This window comes from Lonchura striata, chromosome 5 (assembly GCF_050655825.1).
Source record: "Lonchura striata isolate lonStrDom1 chromosome 5, ASM5065582v1, whole genome shotgun sequence".
Taxonomy (NCBI): Eukaryota; Metazoa; Chordata; class Aves; order Passeriformes; family Estrildidae; genus Lonchura; species Lonchura striata.
Genome location: NC_140707.1, coordinates 73,143,146 through 73,163,758, shown reverse-complemented (window position 1 = coordinate 73,163,758; position 20,613 = coordinate 73,143,146). Strand labels below are relative to the sequence as shown.

The following is a 20,613-nucleotide window of genomic DNA, read 5'->3' as shown; positions in this document are numbered from 1 at the left end:
GTCCCGGGGAGGAGGGCCGGGGGAGAACGGGAGGCTCCGGGGCGGAGGACAGGGGAGAAGGGGAGGCTCCGTCCCCCTCAGCCTCGGCCGGGCTTCCAGCGGGCTCTGGGGCGGGGCGCTGAGGGAGGGGCGGACAAGATGGCGCCGCCTCGGGGCGCGCCCTGAGCGAGGGAGCGGCGGGAGCTGCCTCGGGCTTGGCGGGCGCCTCGGGGCGGGGGAAGAGCCGGGGCACGGCCGGAGGGAGGGCCGGGGGGCGGCTCCCTTCCCGTCCCGTCCCCCGGGCGGTTCCCGTCCCGTCCCCCGGGCGCTGGTGTCCGCGGCGGCCGTGAGGCGGGCTAAGATGGCGGCGCGCGGGGCGGGATGAGCGGCGGCCGGCAGCGCACTCTCCCTCAGGTGTGGCGGGCGCCCGAGGCCCGAGGCGAGCGCAGGGACGCGGGCGGCGACAGCGATGACGAGCTGCTGCTGGCGGCCGCGGCCGCGGCCGACCCCGGCTCGCCGCGGGGCTTCAGCGAGGCGGCGGGCTCCATCTGGATCTACCCCACCAACCTGCCCGTGCGCCCCTACCAGGAGCGCATGGCCGGCGCCGCGCTGCTGGCCAACACCCTGGTGTGCCTGCCCACCGGGCTGGGCAAGACTTTCGTGGCCGCCGTGGTCATGTACAACTTCTACCGCTGGTTCCCCTCGGGCAAGGTGCTGTTCCTCGCCCCCACCAAGCCGCTGGTGGCTCAGCAGATGGAGGCGTGCGCCCGCGTCATGGGCATCCCGGCCCGGGACATGGCGGAGATGACAGGTACGGCCGTGCCCGCACCTGCGGGGCGTGAGGAGCCCGGCGAGGGGGAGACAAAACCTCAGAGAAAATAAGACGTGTTGGAAGGGATGGCCCTCGGTTTGTAGGTAAACCCCCAGTCGCCTGTATAAAGGGCGAAGCGCTGCGGTGCAGCCCCGTGGGTCACTGCGTGCGCAGAGTGCTGTGTGATGCTTAAGCCAAAGAATAATGACACTTTTAACCCACTTTGGAGCTGGTTTTGCCCCTCCTTCTCCCCCCCTCGTCGCTTTCCGTGTCGCTTTCCTTGTCACTTTCCATTCATTTTTAATGAAATCCTCGCAGCCACCCTGAGCCGCAGTTTAGTCCTCACTGCGGTAACAGCCTTGATGACTGAACCCATAACCTGTTTTTAGTCCCAGATCTTTCCTGGAGGTGTTTTTTAAATGACGTTTAAGGCAATAGGCATCTTGAGCTTCCCAGCCGTAATTTCCATGGTTCTGGATTTATTTTTTATTGCAAAAAATTAAAATGAGTCTTCTTATTCATTGTATTGCACCAAGGGAAATTTAGGTTGGATATCAGGAAAAGGTTTTTCATGGAAAGAGCGATAAAGTTCTGGGATGTTCTGCCCAGGAGGTGGTGGAGTCACTATCCCTGGGTGTGTTTAACAAAGCCTGGATGTGGCACTGGGTGCCAGGGTTGAGTTGAGGTCTTGGGGCTGGGTTCTCAATGATCTTGAAGGTCTCTTCCAGCCCAATGATTCTGTGAATATTCTGTGTTCAGTGAGGGTGGGCAGGCCCTGGCACAGAATTCCCAGAGCAGCTGTGGCTGCCCCTGGATCCCTGGCAGTGCCCAAGGCCAGGCTGGAGCAGCCTGGGACAGTGGGAGGTGTCCCTGCCATGGCAGAGGTGGAATGAGATGGGCTTTAAGGTCCCTTCCAGCCCAAACCATTCCATGATTTTATGTGTCTGTCAGCCCTGTCACTGTCAGATCATGGACCATACCTTGTTGTTCCCTAACGCTGTTTCTTTAATTTCCAGGAGGCACCCAGGCTCTGGGCCGGCGGGAGCTGTGGAACACCAAGAGAGTCTTTTTCCTCACACCTCAGATAATGGTCAATGACCTCTCCCGAGGCACCTGTCCCGCTGTGGAGATCAAATGTCTGGTTATTGATGAAGCCCACAAAGCCCTTGGCAATCATGCCTACTGCCAGGTAGGGCTGGAGCCACCCCACTCTCTTCTCCCAGTTACAAAAACCTTCCCCAGAATTGCTTCCAGGATCTCCATACAGCATCACTGTCATTGCTGTGGGGAGGTTGTCTTTGAGGTCCTTAACTTTGAAAGACATCCAACATGCCTGTGTGTGGTTATTGCCTTGTTTGTTAGTAATACCTGTAAGGTATTTTTGCAAGGCCTCCATTAAATTGTAATTTTGGTTCAAAAATCGTTTTGGCTGGGCAATGTTAAAAAACCCAATGTTTTTATAAGGTTCTTTAGTCAGTTCAATATTTCTTTTTAAATTTGGGGTTTGTGTTGCTTAGCCAAGACTTTGTTTCATTATCATGGGTTGATCTCCTGAGAGCAATAGGTGACCTAAAAGTTACTTTGATACCCTGGGGAAGTTTATTGGATATTTGTGGAGTTCAGATTACACAGGATTAATAATCTGTGAATTAGGTTTTTTAGAGTTTTTCTTCAGACTCACTTTTTGACAGCTTACCCTAGTTAATGGGCTGTCAATACTTTTGTTAAATCAAGTGAGCAATAATTTCTTAATTTTTCCAGATTGTTCTTGGTACATTTCCAGGATACCCCTGGATCCCTGGCAGTGCCCAAGGCCAGGTTGGACACTGGGGCTGGAGCAGCCTGGGACAGTGGAAGTGTCCCTGCCATGGCAGGGGTGGCACTGGATGATCTTCAGAGTCCCTTCCAACCCAAACCATTCTGTGATTCAGTATTTTTGGAATGTTTTGTTAAGACTTTCCTACTTAGTGGGTATTTTCATTGAGGCAGTTTGTATGAGGCAATAATCTCCTTTAAGGATACTAATTAAGCTTTCCTGTTCTTAGGTTGTGAGGGAACTGAGCAAATACACCAATCAATTCCGGGTCCTGGCCCTGAGTGCCACCCCAGGCAGTGACACCAAGGTGAGCCACAGCTGCTTGTAGGATGTAAAAAATCAAGGTGGAGTGGAAGCTCTTTTCTTTTCCTGAAGCCTCTGCATGGTCCTGAGGAATTCCACATCCAGACTGAATCACTTTACAATCCATTACTTGATGAGGTTTGGTGTTTCTCATGCCATAAACCATATATTATTTATATATAATGGGATACATAATATTTATATAAATATATAGTATTTATATTTAGGGGGAGGTGTCCCACTATAAATGGGGATGGATGGGATTTAAGGCTCCTTTCCAATCCCCAAGTCTGGAATTCTACTTCCTGACCTTTCTTTCAATTTTTATTGTAGATAGTGGGTGCATTTTATGCATTTTATGTAACCCCTGCTAAAACATGGAAATAGTTACTTTGTTTTTGTGATTTTACCAGGCTGTGCAACAAGTTATCTCCAACTTGCTGATTGCTCAGATAGAGGTGTGTGCTGAAGATTCTCCAGAAATTCAGCCTTATTCTCATGAGAGACAAGTGGAAAAAATTGTAGTTCCACTTGGGGAAGAACTGGTAGAAATTCAGAAAACTTACATCAAGGTGAGTGACTGCATTTCATTTTTGGTCAATGGCCAGTGACAGGAAATGTTTTATCATCTCTGTCTAAACTTGCAGTGTTTATAACGGCAACACTTTCTTATGTAATTAACTTTGATTATAGGGTAAATTAAGCACCATGGTTTCAGCTCCAGCAGCTGCAATTTTGTTTTGCACCAGTGACACCTTTTACCTTGCAGTAACTTGAAAAGCTCAGGTGGAAAACTTGGAATTGAATTTTCCTCACCCTCTTTCTGGAGTCTCTGCAAAACTGACACCAGATGTAAACTGAGGTTTCTGCATTTGGCTGAACTCAGTATTAAGATATTGGGAATGCCTTGAGGAATCTGTTTGGACTTGAACATTTTCTCTGATAAATAACATTCTTTAGAGCTTTAAGTCATCTGTGAGTGTAATTAGTTCTCCTGGAGGTTTTTTTTCTTTATTAGTTTATTTGACTTATTATTTATTGGCCTATTTCTATTACTATGATGATGACTTATTTTTCTTTTTCACCAATCTTTAATGCCCAAATAGAAGAGATTTTGGGGGGGGCGAGCTGTTTGTCAGTTCTAACTTAGTGATCTGTGCCTTCCCAGGAAGATACTTGTTGGCAAATGATGTGACATAAAATACCACTCGGGAAAGTTTAAAATATCTGCTCTTTTTTTTTTTTTGTTTAGTGGCATAAAGGTTAGGATTAAGTTCTATATCGGACTGTTGACCTCAGAGCATATGTTTTTAAAAAAAGCCTGGTTGTGGCACTGGGTGCCAGAGTTTAGTTGAGGTGCTGGGCTGGGTTGGACTCGATGACCCTGAAGGTCTACTCCAACCCAGTGATTCTGTGGTTCTGTTATTTTGGTTAAAATAAATTGATTTTGATGTAGCTTTGTGAAGAGCACTGGAAGGCAAACTTGTGAGTGCATCAGCTGTTTTCAACCCAGTTACCCGAGAATGTTTAAATGAGGAACTTCCACTGATAAAGAGAAACTCTGAAGTAGTTTTGCATCACTGCAGGTGCCTCTGAAGGCTCTGTTGAGTGCAGGGCTTTGTTTTGGGGTGTTTCACTTGGGATTTAAGCTGTGGTGAGCACCTTGGTTTGGCTCCACCAGCCTTGCCTGAGCTGCCCTGTGGCTGCAGAGCTTTCTGTTTCCTTCCTCTGGTCTGGATTTGCATTTCAAGTGCCGCTGCTTTCCTGGAGAGCACAGCCTCTAGGAACACCCATGGCTGCAGGGAAGGTTTGCAGCCTGTGCCAAGGCCAAGCCTCAGTTCTGGAGGCCTCAGCACTTGGGGAAGTGGCTCCTGGACCTCAGCTTCTGGGCCTTGAGGTCACCATTTCAAATTTGGGGCTTAAATGGCTTTTATAAAATCAGAGCAGCATCCCAAGGCAGGAGAGCAAAAGCACCTGTGTGTGCTGCAAGAATGAGAGCCAGGTGTCCTGTGCACAGTAAAACCATTCTTTAATTGTGCCAAACAGTAAACAAGACAACATTTCAGTGTGAGCAAAGGACAATGTCAGACAGCACAGCACAACAATGCCAGAGGAACTCTGTGGAGATGTCTTTACATACCATAGGCAAGGCCCTGAGTATCACAATAGCTGGAATCAACTTTTTAGGCACTAACTCTGGTTTGGAAAATACACAGTATGCAGGACAACACTTATCTGTTAAGGCTACATCATTTAATCTTCCAAAAACAGGGGTGAATGCTGATTTATTATCTCCTTTCATGAGTGGAAAGTGAATACCTTCACACTAAAACTGAAAATCCACGAGTGGCTCCCAAAGTAGAACCACGAATGGATAACAAAATACCTGTTTGAGGCAATCTTGCTTGACATGATGTTGTCAGATGTGAGTAACAGTGATGTTTGCTTGGCATTCAGTGGTGTAACAACTAAACTGTATTTTGTGTCAGCTAAACACTGGAGCTGTGCTCCTGAGGGCCAGTGACAGCTGTTGGTACCAAGCCATAAAGTGAATCTCCAAACTGGAGCTGAAGTAGTTTGTTTTTGGTTTTTGGTTTTGTTGTTTTTTTTTTTGGGGTTTGTTTTTTGTTGTTGTTGTTTTTTGTTTTTTTTTTTCTTTTTCTCAGCAGCAGAAGCCATCTAACAGAAGTCAAAATAAATACTATCTTGGGATTCACAGTTTGCCATAAGGAGCAGGGAATGCTGGGCTGCAGGTGGGATGTCAGCACACTCAGATCTGCTTGTGCTTCAGGGATGTTTCTAGAATGTCACCCATGGGGAGCTGAGCCACGGGAGGGGGTGGCAGGGACATTAGACACAGCAGATGCTTTTGCAGGAGAGGTTTAAAATGTGAATTATGTACAAACTGATGCTCTGTGGTGAGAGGATTCCACTGCTTCCAGGAGCTATCCAACATCTGTTGCACCGAAGTAGCATAATGAGAATTTTCCTCACTGGCAAAAGCAATCAGATGGCAGAAATTTCTTTAATTTGCCATAAAATCTTGTCAGAGATGAAAATTACTTTTATGTGCTCTTATAAAAATCTGGGGGAGGATATGAGAACAAAACCTTTTATTTAATGCCTCCCTGGGCCCTGTATTCAACTCAGTTTTAAAAATATTTTCACTGTTTTTATTTAATTAAAAGCTTTTAGTTTAATACTGGCTGGCATTTTAAATTTTCCTTCTCCCAGGCTGTGACACTGTGTTTAATTTTAGTTTATTTGGGATTTTCCCCACTCCATAAAGATGCTTGGCTTTTTTGTGTTAAAACTAAGGCTTTTGTGTCCCTATGTTCTGTTTCCTTTTCCCCCTCCCCTTGCTGCTTCCCAAGGAATCTCTGTGCCCAGCAGGCACCAGAGGGCACCTTGGTCCTGCTTAAGCCAGAGCCACCCTGATCCTGCTGCTCAGGGAGAGGTTTTGGGTTGAGCACGGAGCCCTCCCTCCCTGTGGGACCAGGAGGCTTTGGGTTCTTTCAGAAGTCCTCCACAAATCCATTTTTGGAGTTGTTAAATCTATTTTTGGAGTTGTTTTTTCACCCTGCTCTGAGCTAGCAGCCACTGGCTCTGGTTGCTGGTCTGTGTGTTGGAATTAAAGAGCACAGAGGTTCTGTTGGAACCCTAAATCCTGTAACCAATAAATAATGCTGGTGATGTACTCAGTGAATTTTACATAAAAAGACACTTACTTGTATTAAGAGTAAACTCTACCATCCTGTCAGTAAGGGGAGACAATAGGGGGGGATTTTGGAGAGCAAAATTGTTTGCTACCCTGACTCTAAAGTGCAGCAAGTGCTCTTGGGCTGTGTGGAACAGTGGGAATGCTGCTCCCACACCTTCTGGGGGCTCTGGAATGTGGGAGCTCGGCCTCTGCAGCGAGCCAGGCTGGCAGCTGAGGGCTTATCACAGGGGTGAAGGGCAAAACAAACAACAAATTGATACTGGGAAGAAAAAGCTCTCACAGTGAGGGGGGCAGATGCTGGGGCAGGGCCCAGAGGGGCTGTGGGCTCCCCATCCCTGGGGATGCTCACACCCAGCTGTGCTGCCAGGAGCAGCAGCCCTGCTCTCACAGAGGTGTCTGCCCCAGGTCACTCCCAGCTGAGAATGTGGATATTTGTGTCACTTATGCTATTAACAGCCAGAAGTACTGAACAATTTACTCCAGCTGCAGTGCTTTAGCACCCAGCAAAGCTGTGAGAATAAAGTGTTCCGAAAACTGCAGTTAAAAATAACCAGTGTCTCCTTAGGAATGCCAGAGCCAGTCCTGGGATTCCTGGGGGGGTGTGATGAGGATAACCTGTAACTTTGCTGTCAACACTTGAATGAGCAGTAGGACTGTGGTGCCTTTTTGGTCTCTCTCCACACTGGGGGTGCTTTGGTTGGGAGCTGTCTGAGGTAAGCTTTGGGGGTCTCTGTGCCACAGCTGCCAGCACTGGCCTGCTCTTACTCCACGCTCTAATCCCAGGGGGCTGAATGGGGTAGTTCTCCTCAGGTGCTGAGACCTGGACATTCTCTCTGTGTGAGGTGGGTTTGGTGGTCACACTGAAAGCCCCCGCGGGGTCTTTGCGCAGTGCCAGGGCTCTAGGATGTCCCCAGGGACCATCCCAAGCCACAGGCAGGCTGGGGGTGCCAGTAAGTGCACGAGGGAAGAGGTTTCTGCCTCCCTACCTGGTCAATAAGATAGATAAGGTGAGCTAACGTTTCAAGTGCTAAAACCTCCATGAAATCAGCGTGAGAGCCGTCAGAGTTGCCGCAGGGATCTGTGGCTGGGGAGCTGAGCGGGGCTGCTCGTTCCTAGCCCAGCTGAGAGCCCCGTGCTGGCCGGTGAGGGGGGACACCTGGGCTGCCCGGGTTACCCGTGGGAGGAGGAGCTCCCGGGGCAGCGGCAGGAGCTCAGGGCCGCTGCAGGAACCAGATCTCGTTGTGGCGGTTGGCGGCCGCCGGGTTGGTGTAGCCGGCGATGATGAAGGTGTCCCGCAGGCACAGCTCGGGGCTCTCCAGGATGGCTGCCAGCAGGTTGATCTCTCTCATGATGGAGTCTTCGTTGGTGATGCCTCGGAAGCTCCTGCAGCGGTCACTTCAGATCAGCCTCAGCCTCATCCACAGCTCCCTGACACAGCTGGGGGTGGCTCTGCGCCCAGGGAACAGCGACAGGACAAAAGGGGACCGCCCTAAGCTGCACCAGGGGAGGGTTAGGCTGGACTTGGGGAAAAAGCTCCTCACAGAAAGAGTGGTTGGGCATTGCAAAGGGCTGCCCAGGGGGCTGGTGGAGCCACCATCCCTGGAGGTGTTTAAGAAAAGCCTGGATGTGGCACCAGGTGCCATGTCTGGGTGACAAGGTGGGGTTAGGTCATAGGTTGGACTCGATGATCTCAAAGGTCTTTTCCATCCTAGTTAATTCTGTGATTCTGGTTTTCCAGAGCCACTGTTTCATTTTTCCAGAGCCACTGTTTTCATTTTAAACCCACTGTTTTTCCAGAAATGCCTTCTGAATTACTTGGTGGTGTTTTACCAAAGTACTGCCTGTGATTAATCCCAAACCATTTTTTCTTAAAGTTTTCAGTGCCACGTCAGATACTTTGTTCCTGACTACACAGAATAGTCTGAGAGTGTTTTATCACACCTTTACCGATGTATCATTTTACCGAGTAATTGATATAAATATAGAATAACCTGAGCTGGAAGGGGCCCACAGGGATGGTGGAATCCAATCATGGCCCTGCCCAGACCCCCAGCAATCCACCCTGGGCATCCCTGGCAGTGCTGTCCAAAGGCTCCTGGAGCTCTGGCAGCCACAGGCTGTGCCCATGCCCTGGGGAGCCTGGGCAGTGCCCAAAACTTTTCCCTGTTATAAATTCGTAACCTTTATTTCCTGACCATGCCATTCATAAAATAGACAGCTTTTGCAACTCCTGAAAATGAAATTTTACCATTTGCTACCTTTTACAAGGTCTAAAAATCAGAACGTGGCCAGACTGGGAGCTGGATGCTTTTGCTGTGTTTAGCAGAGGGGAATTAAAGCATTTCTCACCTGCTGTAGACGATGGTGGCAGGCCACTCCTCGATGATGATGTCGGAGTCGAAGGGGTGCGGGGGCTCGTCCTGCAGCACCTCGGGCAGGTAATAGGCCACGGTCACGGCCTGTGTCATGGCCGAGTGCGCCTCGTTGGTGTGCACGATGGTCACGATGGGCACGGTGATCCCCAGGTACAGCCCTGCCCACGCACAGGAGAAGCTTTGCACGCTGCGCCTGCCTGCTCAGCTCGTGCTGAGTTGTTTAAATGTTTAAATCCACGGGGATAATGAAGGGATTTCACTGCGATGCTTTAGGCAGCGCGGGGTGTGCTCCAAGCTGGGAGTAGCAGTGAGTGCCCAGAGCAGCTGTGGCTGCCCCTGGGCCCCTGGAAATGTCCCAGACCAGTTGGACACTGGGGCTTGGGGCAGCTGGGACAGTGGGAGGCGTCCCTGCCGTGGCAGGGGTGGAACAGGAAGATCTTTAAGCTCCCTTCCCACCCAAATCTCCCGTGACTCCAAGACTTCCCTGTGCTTTGTAGTTTGTGTGTGTGCAAATGTTTGTGCATTTGTATCCAAAACACGACGTTTGGTGAGCTCTCTCTTCACAGAGGGCAGGGAGTTTGCCTGAACCTCCTAAAAGAGTGATGTTTATCTTCAAACTGACCTTGTGTCATGGTTCAAATATTTGGGAACAAACTGCAGGCAAGAGAAGGGGCTGCTCTGTGAATTCAATGAGGGTTTGCTGTTAAAAATGTTGCAGTAGTTTTTGCACTGTTGTGTGTTCAGACTGCAAGAGGCAGAGGGAATTTCCCTTCTGTACAGCTTGATAACAACCCTGCAGTTCTGGAGCTAAAATTACTTTTAAACCACATTAAAATGTTAAAAGAATGGGGAAGTTACCTGGGGAAGGAAAAGCTTTTGTAATCAATGTTTGTATTTTCTTGGAAAGATACTTAAGGGCTGAGTCAATTGCAGCACAGAGCACTGAGCTTGGCAAAACTTGATAGTAACTGGAGGATGAAAGATATGAGAACTGATGTCTGGAGGTGAAAACCGGGTTAAATTGGATTGGACACCAGGTGCACATTTTACAGGCAGGCACAAGCTCTCAAGGACGTGGTGGATTTGCCATTATTTTGAGCTAAAACTGGATTATTTTGCTGGAAAACGTGCTTCAACCACAAATTTGCCGAGTCCATTGGGACAGGGACAATTTAATATCTTGAACTAAAGGGAAAGAGGCAGAAAACTCTGCTCTCTTTTGGTATCACACTCTGCCAGGTGATTTCAGTGCTGCTGTGAAAATGAAACCCTCAAAGTCCTGTAGCAAATGCCAGATTTACAGCAGAGAGCTCGGAGCAGCCTGGGACAGTGGGAGGTGTCCCTGCCATGGCAGGGGTGGCACTGGGTGGGATTTAAACTCCTTCCAACCCAAACCATTCCAGGATTTCTATGGTTTTTCTGGAAAAACATCCCTATAGGGTGCGTATTTGGGAAAAGCTGTTCAAAGCATCTCCCTAATTAGGAGAGAGGGCAGAAATACAATTTTCCAAGTGCTGTGGGCTCGAGGTGTCCATTACCTGAGGAGTTCTGCTCACAGATGTACCTCATGAGCTTCATGAAGCCAAGGCAGATGCTCTGCTCGTACTGCTTCTCTTTCATTTTGATACAAGCCCACTTGGCTTTCCCATACTGCCTCTTCTCATAGAGCAGATCTCCCAGCTGCAAACACGCAGAGAAGAATTTGGGATTGTAGTTTAATCATCTAAAAGCATCAGCCAAACCAAAAAATACAAGTTGAGCACAGGAACTGCATCTTTTCAGCTCTCAGTGACATGGGCTTGAAAAAAACATGAATTTTAATCCTTCCTCCTATAAACCAAGGAATACACTGCTGATTTTGGATCTTAACTGACTTCAGCAGATTTCTCCTTTAAAATAAGGATCTGTCATCTTTTGGAGTGGTGCTATTAAATATTTAGTTGCAATTAACACTGAATAACCTTATTTTTTAGCTGTAGTTGTTACAGTAATACTGTAACATTTAAAAATGCATTCAACATCAACAGTCAGGAGTCCCAAACTTCATTTAAACACACTTGAGTGTGTTTGAATGAAACACACTCAAATGATAGCATTTAGAAGTATGAATTATTTTAATCCATTTAAAAGAAATGTGGCCAAAAAATCCTCGTAAATGGTCACTAAAGGTTTTTTGGTTTTTGATTTAAGGTTAAACATTTGTTTGCACATTTCCTAAGCTGGAAGCACTTTTCTGTACATTAGTTTCATTTTTTTATTAGAGAATAAGATGGGTTTATAAATTGCTGCTTTGTTTCATAATGATCCGTGATATAGAAGTACATTTTTGGTTTCAAATTCAGATATTCATCTCTTTCATGTACTCTTTGCTAAGCTTTTATCAACATGACTATAAAAGAGCAAATGCACTGATTTAAGTGAATAAAATGGGCAATTTAATTCAAATGGCAAAGTAAGAGGGGTTTTTCTTAAATTAATTATGTCTCAAAGGCTGTAATTCCTGGCCATCTTCTGGCTTGCCTGATAGCTCCTACCTTGCAAAAAAGAAAATTACACATGTAGAAGGGATGAGATGTTGCAAATGAGAGGGAGCGGCACAGTTACAAGGCTTTGCACTTGATGTCCAGAATCCCAATCAGTTAAAAGCCCATTCTAAGGAGTTAAAGGTTTAAAGTTCTAAGGAGTTAACATTAAAAGGCCTTTCTAAGGAGCCAGGAATGGCAGCCCTGTGCAGCTGGGAGGGGCAGCAGTACCTTCTCCTTGCGCTGGATCAGGGTGAAGGGGATGCTCTGCCTCTCCTGGGGGTTGTTATTCCTGGTCAGCTGCTGGATGGGCTCTGCCATGTCTGCAACAGAACCACACAGGTCCCATGTGAGACTCCAGGCACGAGGCTGAAAAGTGCTTCATTCCCTTGGGGTCTTGGTCACTGCTTCTGTTTGTTCTTTAGGCCAGGAAAAAGGAGACGTGACCTGGGTTCTGCCCCTGTGCTGTCAGGAACAGGCTTCCCTCTCCCATTCCCGAAATTTCCAGCTACCCAAGTGTCCACGGAAAGCTTTTGGCTGGGCCCCATTTCCTGGCCCTGCACAGGGGACATTCCCAATTCAGCAGCTCTTCTGCTGTTGGGTTCAGGTGTATCCACACGAAGAAAATTAGGTTGGCTGCTCTTGTTGGAGGCTCAAGGAAATAGTGCTGTGGGAATTAATTTCCAAAGGATGTTTAATGTCTAAACTTCTAACTGTGGTTGCCCTGACATCAATTCTAGCTGAAGGTCATGAATAAATTCTGCTCGGGAGGTGATCCCTGACAGACCTGCTTGGAAACTGTGGATCCAAGGTCAGCATGGAACCTCTCTCTTCCACAAGAATTGGTCCCCTGCCTTCCAGAGCTGAAGTGAGGAAGGCATTTGTGTACTTAGAGGATTAGAAATTTGATTTTATGTGCAGTGTTTGACAGTCTGGATGTGACCTCCTGCACTGCTGCCCCATGATGTGTTCTGGACATGCAGAAGAAAGAGGAGTTTCAGCTCCCAGAGCCCTATTTTGGGGAGTTTGAGGTGCCTCAGGGTTTCAGTGGAAGAGGCAGGATAATGGAGAAAGAGAGTATTATCCATGTTTGAGAGGAGAGGAGAATTAAGATGCAGGAGAACTAACTTGGCCGAGGTCACTCAGTAAATCTGTAGCTGAGCTGGGAATCAAACCTCCATCTCCTGGCATCCAGTCTAGGGGTTTAGCCTTAAGACTATTTGGAATAGTAGGGATCCTTAAACAAATGGGAGGGGGAAAAAGCTACATTGTAGTTAGTTGTAAACATTTTTTTCTTTGCAATATATCACTGGGAAATATTTAAAATGTAACTAATAACTTACATGTAAATGGGTCTCTTTGGAGACTGAGGGGAAAAATAAAAGTAGATCAGAGTTCAGCACTGAATTTTCCAAGAATTAGGAAAGCTTTCAGGACTCTATAAAACTTAATTCTATTTTTAGATTACTTTATCAGTTAGTGTGGGCGGGTTATGTTTTTTGCATTCTATATTAATGCAGAGGATGAGGATTACAACTGATTAAAGTCCTTTGGGAAGTTTTATCCTTCAGTTTATGAATCTGTGCTTTGTGTTGTCCCAGTGTGGAGATCCCCACCTGCACAGGCAGGCAGCAGCAGAGGGACAAGGACAGTTGTGTTTTCTCAAGGCATGGTTTCAGTGATGCACAGGGATCAGCCAGTGCAGCCCTGTCCCTGCCCAGACCCCCAAAAATCCCCCCTGGGCATCCCTGAGGGTGTTATTCAAACCCTCCTGGAGCTCTGGCAGTCTTGGGGCCGTGCCCATTCCCTGGAGAGCTTTTCCAGCGCTGATTCCACCCTCTGGGGGAAGAGCCTTTCCTAAAATTCACCCTAAACATTCCCTGGCTGTTCCCTGGGTCCTGTCCCTGTCCCAGAGAGACAGGGACATGGGCTGCTCCTTGTCACAGGGGGTTTCTCCTTCTGGAAAATCTCTTCCTCCTTCAGCCCTGGACAGGACCTCGTATTACTTTAAAAACCTTGTATTATTCTACCTTAATTTTGTAGCATGTGCTGAGTGCCACAAAGCAAAGCTGTAATACTGTATAACTGTGTAACTAAAACCTGGTCACACGCTGCTTTTGACGTATTCCTTGGATTTTGTATCCCTCTTCCCTCATGGAATTTAGGAATTCTGCTTCCAGGCACCAGACCAGCAGGTAATTCTGTGGGAAGGGCTCTGGTTTTCTGCTGCTCTCAGGAGTGTTGAATAGGGACCCTGTGTGCCCTGGGGAGCCGGGAGCTGTCAGATTCCAGCACTCCAGACACAAACCCCTGGCTGCTGGAGTGAGCACAGACACTCTGGGGTGGCACTGGGCATCCAGAGACCCCTCCAGGGGCAGGGAGAAGAGGCAAGGCAGGGAGCTCTCTTCAGACCCATCTTACCCTTCTTTTAGCACGTTAATTAGCATGAAAGCTTTACAGAGTTAAGATGAGACTTCAAGGTGTGGCTGGAAAAGGATGGACTCTATTTACTGTGTTGGAATATAGAAAGAATTTTTAAAGAACAGTAATTTAATACCGGTAATGTCTAGTGCAGCCTGGGCAAGGTTTGGCTCTCCCCACCTCGGGGAAGGTGAGTTACCTGCAGGGCAGAGATGCTGCAGATCTCTGCTCCTGTGGCCAGGACAGGGCAGAGTTAAATCTGACCGAGCTGAGCCTGTGGTGACTCTCTGCTGTTGGGAGTTCTCTGACTCATCCGTCTTTCAGATTCTCCAGTTTTAAAATTGAAAACAACCAATTTCTGACTGAGATGAGCCTGGGAGCCTCGCTGTCAAAAGCAAATCAATTCTTCACTGGTTTACTCTGTACCATTTTTAAACATAGCCGTCCTTCCTTAAAGAACTATATCGGGGCTATTTTTACAAATAACGCTTTTGCAGGGAGTCGGGTTAATATTTAATTAGCTCTGAAAACTTGCACTGATCGCTTTTAGTGCAAATAGATCCCTTAATTAGATCTGAAAACTCATGCTGATTGTATTTAGTGCGAAGAGATCACTTAATTAAGTCTGAAAACTCGTACTGATTGTTTTTAGTGCGAAAAGATCACTTCGGTCTGAAAACTCGAGTTGATTGTTTTTAGTGCAAAGATATCACTTAATTAGGTCTGAAGACTCGTGCTGATGGTTTTTAGTGCGAATGGATTACTTAATTAGGTCTGAAATCTCGCGCTGAAAACAATCAGTGCGAATAGGTCACCCCAGCGCCGCTGCAGCCGCTGCCCTGCCTTGTGGAAATTTTGCATCCCCTGGGTGAAGCCTTAGCTGCTTCAGAGCCGGCCTCCGGTGGCCCAGGCTCACGCAGGACTTCGCTGCCTGTTCGCTGCCGCGCCCCGCATCCCGGCCCCGCATCCCGGCCCCGCATCCCGGCCCCGCATCCCGGCCCCGCATCCCGGCCCCGCATCCCGGCCTCACCTCGGGGCACGTCCACCTGGTGCCCCCGGCCCACGCTCTGCCAGTAGCTCAGCAGCCGCTCCTGCTCCTCGTCGTCCATGCGCTCGGCCGCCTCCTCCTCCAGGCTGCTGCCGTGGCTGTGGTACGCCGAGTCGGGGCTCTCCTCGGCCAGCCCGTCCAGCTCCTCCAGCGTGATCGCGGCCGGGCCGCCGGGCCCCGCGCCGCCCATGCGGCACCCGCCCGTCTCCATCGCCGCGCCGCGCCGCGCCGCGCCCCGGGGCTTATCTAGGGACCGGCACCGGGCGGGGGCAGCGCGGGCACCGCCTCTGCCCGCCCAGCGCCGGGCTGGGCACCGGGCATGCAGGCATGGGGGACCCGGGCACCGCCTCTGCCCGCCCAGCGCCGGGCTGGGCACCTGGGAATGGATGGATGGAGGGATGGGGGACCCGGCAGGGATGGATGGATCCAGGATGGATAGAGCCAGGGATGGATAGAGCCAGGGATGAGGGACCCGGGCAGGGATGGATGGATCCAGGATGGATGCCCGCCTCTGGTACCTTCACCCCGTGCTGCAGGAACTGAGCAGAGCTTACACCAGTTTGTGTTCTGGCTGTTTTCCCAATCATTCCTTCTCTCCCAGCTGTTCTCTTTGACGTGTTTTCCCCTCTGCTCTTCATGTCCTGTTAGTTATTCTTTATTATGGTTTTATTTTGCTGCCTTCAAACTACACTTTAAAGATAGATCTTTGACTTTATTTGGGAGATCTCTGAGGTCTTGCCAAAATATTAGGAATACAGAAACTCTGGAATATTTTATTACTGAAATCCAGCTTTGGAAGTTTTCAGCTGTGTATTTTTGCAGCTGCTGAGACAAGCCTTTGAACGAGGGAGATGAGCAGCCCTGTTACGGGATAGATATGGCAATTAAAGCAGGATCTGGAGTCTGTGTGGACTCTGTCTTTTATTCCAAATTTAACATGGAATGGTTGTTGTGGCCTTTTTTGTGCAGGTAGGAAAGGGAATCCTGGGGCATTTAGGGGTTTAGAGTAATAGGAAAATAATCCTTTCCTGTGCACTGTTCCAGGGAGAGCTGGAGGTTGAGGATGTGACTTGCGGTGCTTCATCCGCCCCCTCTTTCTTCCCTTTTTCTGGGCAGTCCCTTTCTCCCGGCTCAGCTTTGGCTGCCCAGCCCCAGGGGCTGAGCTGGCTGTGAAAATGAACCCCGAATTGCCTCAGAAGCTGAGGTGTGCCAGTCCTGATGTGCTCCTGGCAGGGCAGACCCAAATCCTGCTGTGCTTGGAAGTGCTCCCTGGGGAATTCACCGCGGGAGACGCAGCTGGGAATGTCCTGAGAGGGTTTTTGGGGTGCAGGGGTTGCAGGGAGTGGGGCACAGGTGGCTGAGGGGGGTTTGGCTGTGAATCAGCACCAGAGGCTCTGGAATTCACTGGGAAGCCAAATCCTGGAGCTGGTGCTTGTTGAAGTGTCTGGCTGGGCGCTGCTCCGATTTCACGGGCAGCTGCCCCAGAGCAGCAGCACGGGCTCCCTGACTGCAGGGAGTTCTCTGGCAGTGCCCACATTTCCCTCTCAGGCCTGGCTGAACCCTCAGGCCCTGAGGGGAGGCACAGTGGGAACCCGTCCCTGCCCCAGGTAAATCCCACATCACGCACTCCAGTGCTGGGGATGAGGAATTTTCCACTGAATTGGGGCAGCTGCGTTGTCAGTGCAAGGGAGGCATCCTGGAGATTTCTTCCAGGAACTGGCATTCCTGTTTGAGGCATTGTGTGGATGTTCTTTTTCTGCCCACTCTGTATAAATAGTTCATGGAAAACACAATTCATGGAATTCATTCAAAAGAGTCCCAACTCTTCTGCTTACACATTAATTACGAGAATTAATAGTTGCTTACATGAAATGATTTCTAAGTATGAAGCATCTTTGCTGGAGATGAGAGAAAAGACAAAGAAAAACCAACCACCAGAAAAAGAGTTTAAAATCACAGCTAAATTTCTCTGTATATGTGAAATGCCACAGAATATTGACTGTGAGAAAGAGGCTGGGAGGAGTTTAAAATCCTGTTTTAAAAATCCATCTGTAAAAATTACTCTGTGTGTATTTAATTTGTTTTTGATTCCAAATGAGCTTGGTAATTACTTCATTTGATATAGAGTATTCAAGATGTGAATACTCTATCAAATTCAAGCTGTGTCTGGATAGATAACAGAGGAACTTGTTACTGCAGGTGTAAAAAGCTGATTTTTTGTTGTATTTGTTGTGGGTTTTTTCCCAAAATTCATTAATTTTTGTGTATAACTGCTAGCTAATAAACAGCCACTCTTTGAGAAAACACAGTTTTGGTAGTGCTGTGTTCTCTGTGCATTCCTGGCAGGTTCTATCTCTGAATAAAACAGAAAAATTGATATTCAGCCTTTAAAAATTTCAGGTCAAAACCATCCTCAGTGGATAGATGCTCCTTTCTATCTGACAGTCACTTACTGAGTGGTGGGTTGATGTAGAAAAGCCACTTCTCTTTTAACATTTCTCAGTAAAAAGTAAAATTGTCCATGGCCAAATCTCATTTAACATTTTTCAATAAAAAGTAAAATTGTCCGTGGTGAAATTAGTTGAAAAGTAAAAACTGAAGGTCTTGTTTTATAATCTTTAGGAAAGGAAAAATGCTGTAAAAGGAGAAAACTCTGTTAGAAAAAAACCAAAGTATTGGATTTTTTGGCTTCCAGGGACAAACAGTGGATTTTCAGTGTGTCTCATGTCCCTGGAAGATTGAGAAGGGTGTGAATGAGTTCATATAAACTTAAACAAAACTTTGGTGCCAAGATCATTACTGGGCTGAGCAGTATTGGGTTTGGAGAGTGACAGGATCAGATAAAATCCACCCTACCCTGCTGTGTCCTGCTGCTTTCCTTCCTTTATTGGCCAGGTGAGAAAACATCAGGCAGGAATTGCACAAAATGCACTTTTCTGCCTGGTTCAGAGTTTGTTTGTCACGACTCTGAAGTTTTACAGGAGAATAACTAAAACTCAGTGCCAGTCAGAGCTCCAGAGCCTCCCCAGCTGGCAGACACTAAATGTGATTTTCTCCTGGAAGTTACTTTTGGGAATACTGGCTGCAGTGTGGACACTCCTCAAGGTAGCACACTTGGGGAACCCAAACCTTGCTGCTTTCAGTGCTGAAACAGCAGGGAACGCTCCGGATCTTCCCCTGCCCTTCCCTGGAGCAGTGGGAGGCTCTGGCTGCATTCACACTCCCTGCAGGATCTCTGCCCTGCTGTGGGTCCCCTCCTGAGCCCCATCTGCAGCACAGCCTCCTCCTGCCCTGCCCTGCCTTCCCTGGCTCTCTTCCTGGGGAGTGGGAGCATCTGGAGCAGCTCAGTGCCCGTGAGCTGCACGGCCAGCACGGATCTGGGCTTGTCCTGGAGCTGTTGGTTGTTCCCTGCTGCTGGTTTGGGGGATGCCCTCAGGATGGAGCAGGGGGTTGGGGTGTGGTGCTGCCTCACTGGCACCACCTGGGCTCCTTTCCTTCACACCAGCTCAGCCCCAGCACGCTGGGAAGGGATCCCTGGATAGCCAAGGCCAGGTTGGACACTATTGTAAATGCAGGCAAACCCAATGGGAAGAAATGATGATGTCTGACTCAATTCAGAAGGCTGAATGATTTCTTTATTATAACTATGCTAAAATACATTAATATACTATATAAAAAGGAGGATACTAAAACTACATACTCCTTTCTCTGACTTTATCTCTGACTCTAACACAACTGGTGACCCTCTCTGAGAGCCCAGCCCCAGGTGGGTTGGATTGGATTGGATTGGATTGGATTGGATTGGATTGGATTGGATTGGATTGGCCACCAGGCTCAAACAATCCTCACCAGAATCCAACCAAGCAATCACCCCAGGGAAAAAAATTCTCCAAACACATTCCACATAGGAAAACAAGGAGCAGAAATAGATACTGTTTTCTCTTCCATTTCTCTCTGTGCACCTCTATGAAGAATCTTGAGAGGGAGAGAACTGTGCTTGCCACAGGACACTGGGGCTTGGACACCCTGGGACAGGGGAAGGTGTCCCTGCCATGGCAGGGGTGGGATGGATGGGATTTAAGATCCTTCCAACCCAAAGCAGTCTGGGATTCTCTGTTGAACACTGACAGTGCTGGAGCCAGGGGATTTGGAGGAAGTTGGAGCTCTCCTTCAGCCCAGTGTGGCTCTGTAAAACCCAGTCTAAAATCCCTCTTAGGGGAGGCTGGGAACACTTGGGGAGTTCCTGAGGAGGGGATGCACCTTTGGAGTCCCTGTTTGTGGAGGTCCTGTCTGCTTGGCAGCAGGTTTCTGCCACCCCTCCTTCTCCACTGGGAAAGAAAAGCCACTCTAACACTTATTTTTGGGTGTTTTTCTTTGGGAAAGAACCCCTGCAAATCTGCACTAAAATAATTAGGTCAGGGCGTTAGTTTAAAGCCTTTGTTTTTTATTGTGCCAACAGAAAACAGATTAGGAGCAGTTTTTAGTGAGGTGTAGCTGGCACAGGAGCAGCTCTTTGCCCTGTACACAAGCCCTCAGCTCCTGTCAGAGCTCCAAAAACAGGTTCTAAGCTCATCATGGGCTCCAAGAACTCGCTGTGGTTTGCTGTGGGAGATACCTCAGAACAGAGGAAGCCTTTGTGCTCTTGGCAAGTTCAGTGCAGGATGGGATAACTCTGCCAGTTGTCTTTTATCTGCTGGCTGGAAATCTGTCAGCTCTGAGCTCCAGCCACTGAGCTGCAGAAAGCCACGAGTGCTCCTGAGCAATTAATCGGAATTAATTCTACGGCTGTGTTTGGGTAACACGACACTGAAGTGTTTTGGAAAGGCTGAGGGGACTTTTCCAGAAGTATTATCTTTTTAATTAAAAATGAAGGTATGGAGGCAAGATAAATGTAATCAGTGAGCAGTGCCTGCTGCTGAGGCTCTCCTAAGTAGGTTGTGTTTACTGTTCCCTGGGAGTTCTGAAGCTCCAGGTGACTGGAACCTGCTGCCTTTCATAACAGCACCAGGGTTGTTTTGCAGAGGGTGATTAAATCAGACAGGGGTGTACATTGAGCAAACAGGGACAATATCATTTTCTTATATGTTAGAAACTAGGTCAAGGGATGAAACAGAAAAGTACAGGTAATGGAAATTGCTTTTTAGAAGAGAAAGCTCTGCAACAAGTGTAGGAAATCACAAACCAGTGCTGAAATATCAGATTTAGTGGCCATTACTTTTTAATGAAAATATTAATTTATTTTCAAATGGAACATTTGTGAAAAGCCTAAATCTGTTTCTACTACTTGAGACATAGTTCAAACTTCATCTTCAGCATTTCAAGTCTGCTCATGTCCAGCTGTTTGGGGTTTGATGGGAGGGTAATGAGCTATTCCAGTGGTATCTATTCAAATAAAAAGCACTGAGTTCTTCCTTCATGGTCAGTATTTTGGATTATTTGGTAAATGCCTTTTCATGTTAGCTGGCACAGACATCTCTGTCTCTGTCCTTTTAAAAGGACTCATCAGGTACAGCCTGGATTGAAAAACAGCAGAACAGTAACAAACTCTATGATAAAACACCAAGTTATGAATTTTAAACCCTTAAAACTAAACTGCATTTTTAATTTTGTTCTCACT

The 20,613-nt window shown here is 48.0% G+C and overlaps 2 protein-coding genes across 4 annotated transcripts in view; one reads left to right on the top strand and one right to left on the bottom strand.

Annotated features, from left to right (window-relative positions):
• Nucleotides 1-82: 82 nt before the first annotated feature.
• FANCM (FA complementation group M) overlaps nt 83-20,613 on the top strand; it is a 58,083-nt gene continuing 37,552 nt past the window's right edge. Inside the window, exons 1-4 of one of the 2 annotated variants that reach the window (XM_085581067.1) lie at nt 83-790; nt 1,807-1,979; nt 2,836-2,913; nt 3,323-3,481. In XM_085581067.1, coding sequence (XP_085437193.1) covers nt 361-790; nt 1,807-1,979; nt 2,836-2,913; nt 3,323-3,481 — 840 coding nt within the window. In that variant the 5' untranslated portion in view covers nt 83-360. The remainder of the gene's footprint in view (nt 791-1,806; nt 1,980-2,835; nt 2,914-3,322; nt 3,482-20,613) is intronic. The other variant, XR_014955868.1, reaches the window with a different exon arrangement.
• LOC110477054 (heme-binding protein 2) lies at nt 4,915-15,263 on the bottom strand. 2 transcript variants are annotated; one of them, XM_021542464.3, is made up of 5 exons: nt 14,979-15,258; nt 11,759-11,850; nt 10,544-10,685; nt 8,980-9,163; nt 4,915-8,013 (listed from the first exon to the last, which is right to left on the bottom strand). In XM_021542464.3, exons 1-5 carry the CDS (start codon nt 15,205-15,207, stop codon nt 7,842-7,844), a joined length of 819 nt encoding a protein of 272 aa, XP_021398139.1. In that variant the 5' UTR covers nt 15,208-15,258; the 3' UTR covers nt 4,915-7,841. The 2 variants fall into 2 exon arrangements, with proteins under 2 accessions (XP_021398139.1, XP_085437202.1); XM_085581076.1 differs by having other exon boundaries at nt 7,873-8,124; nt 14,979-15,263.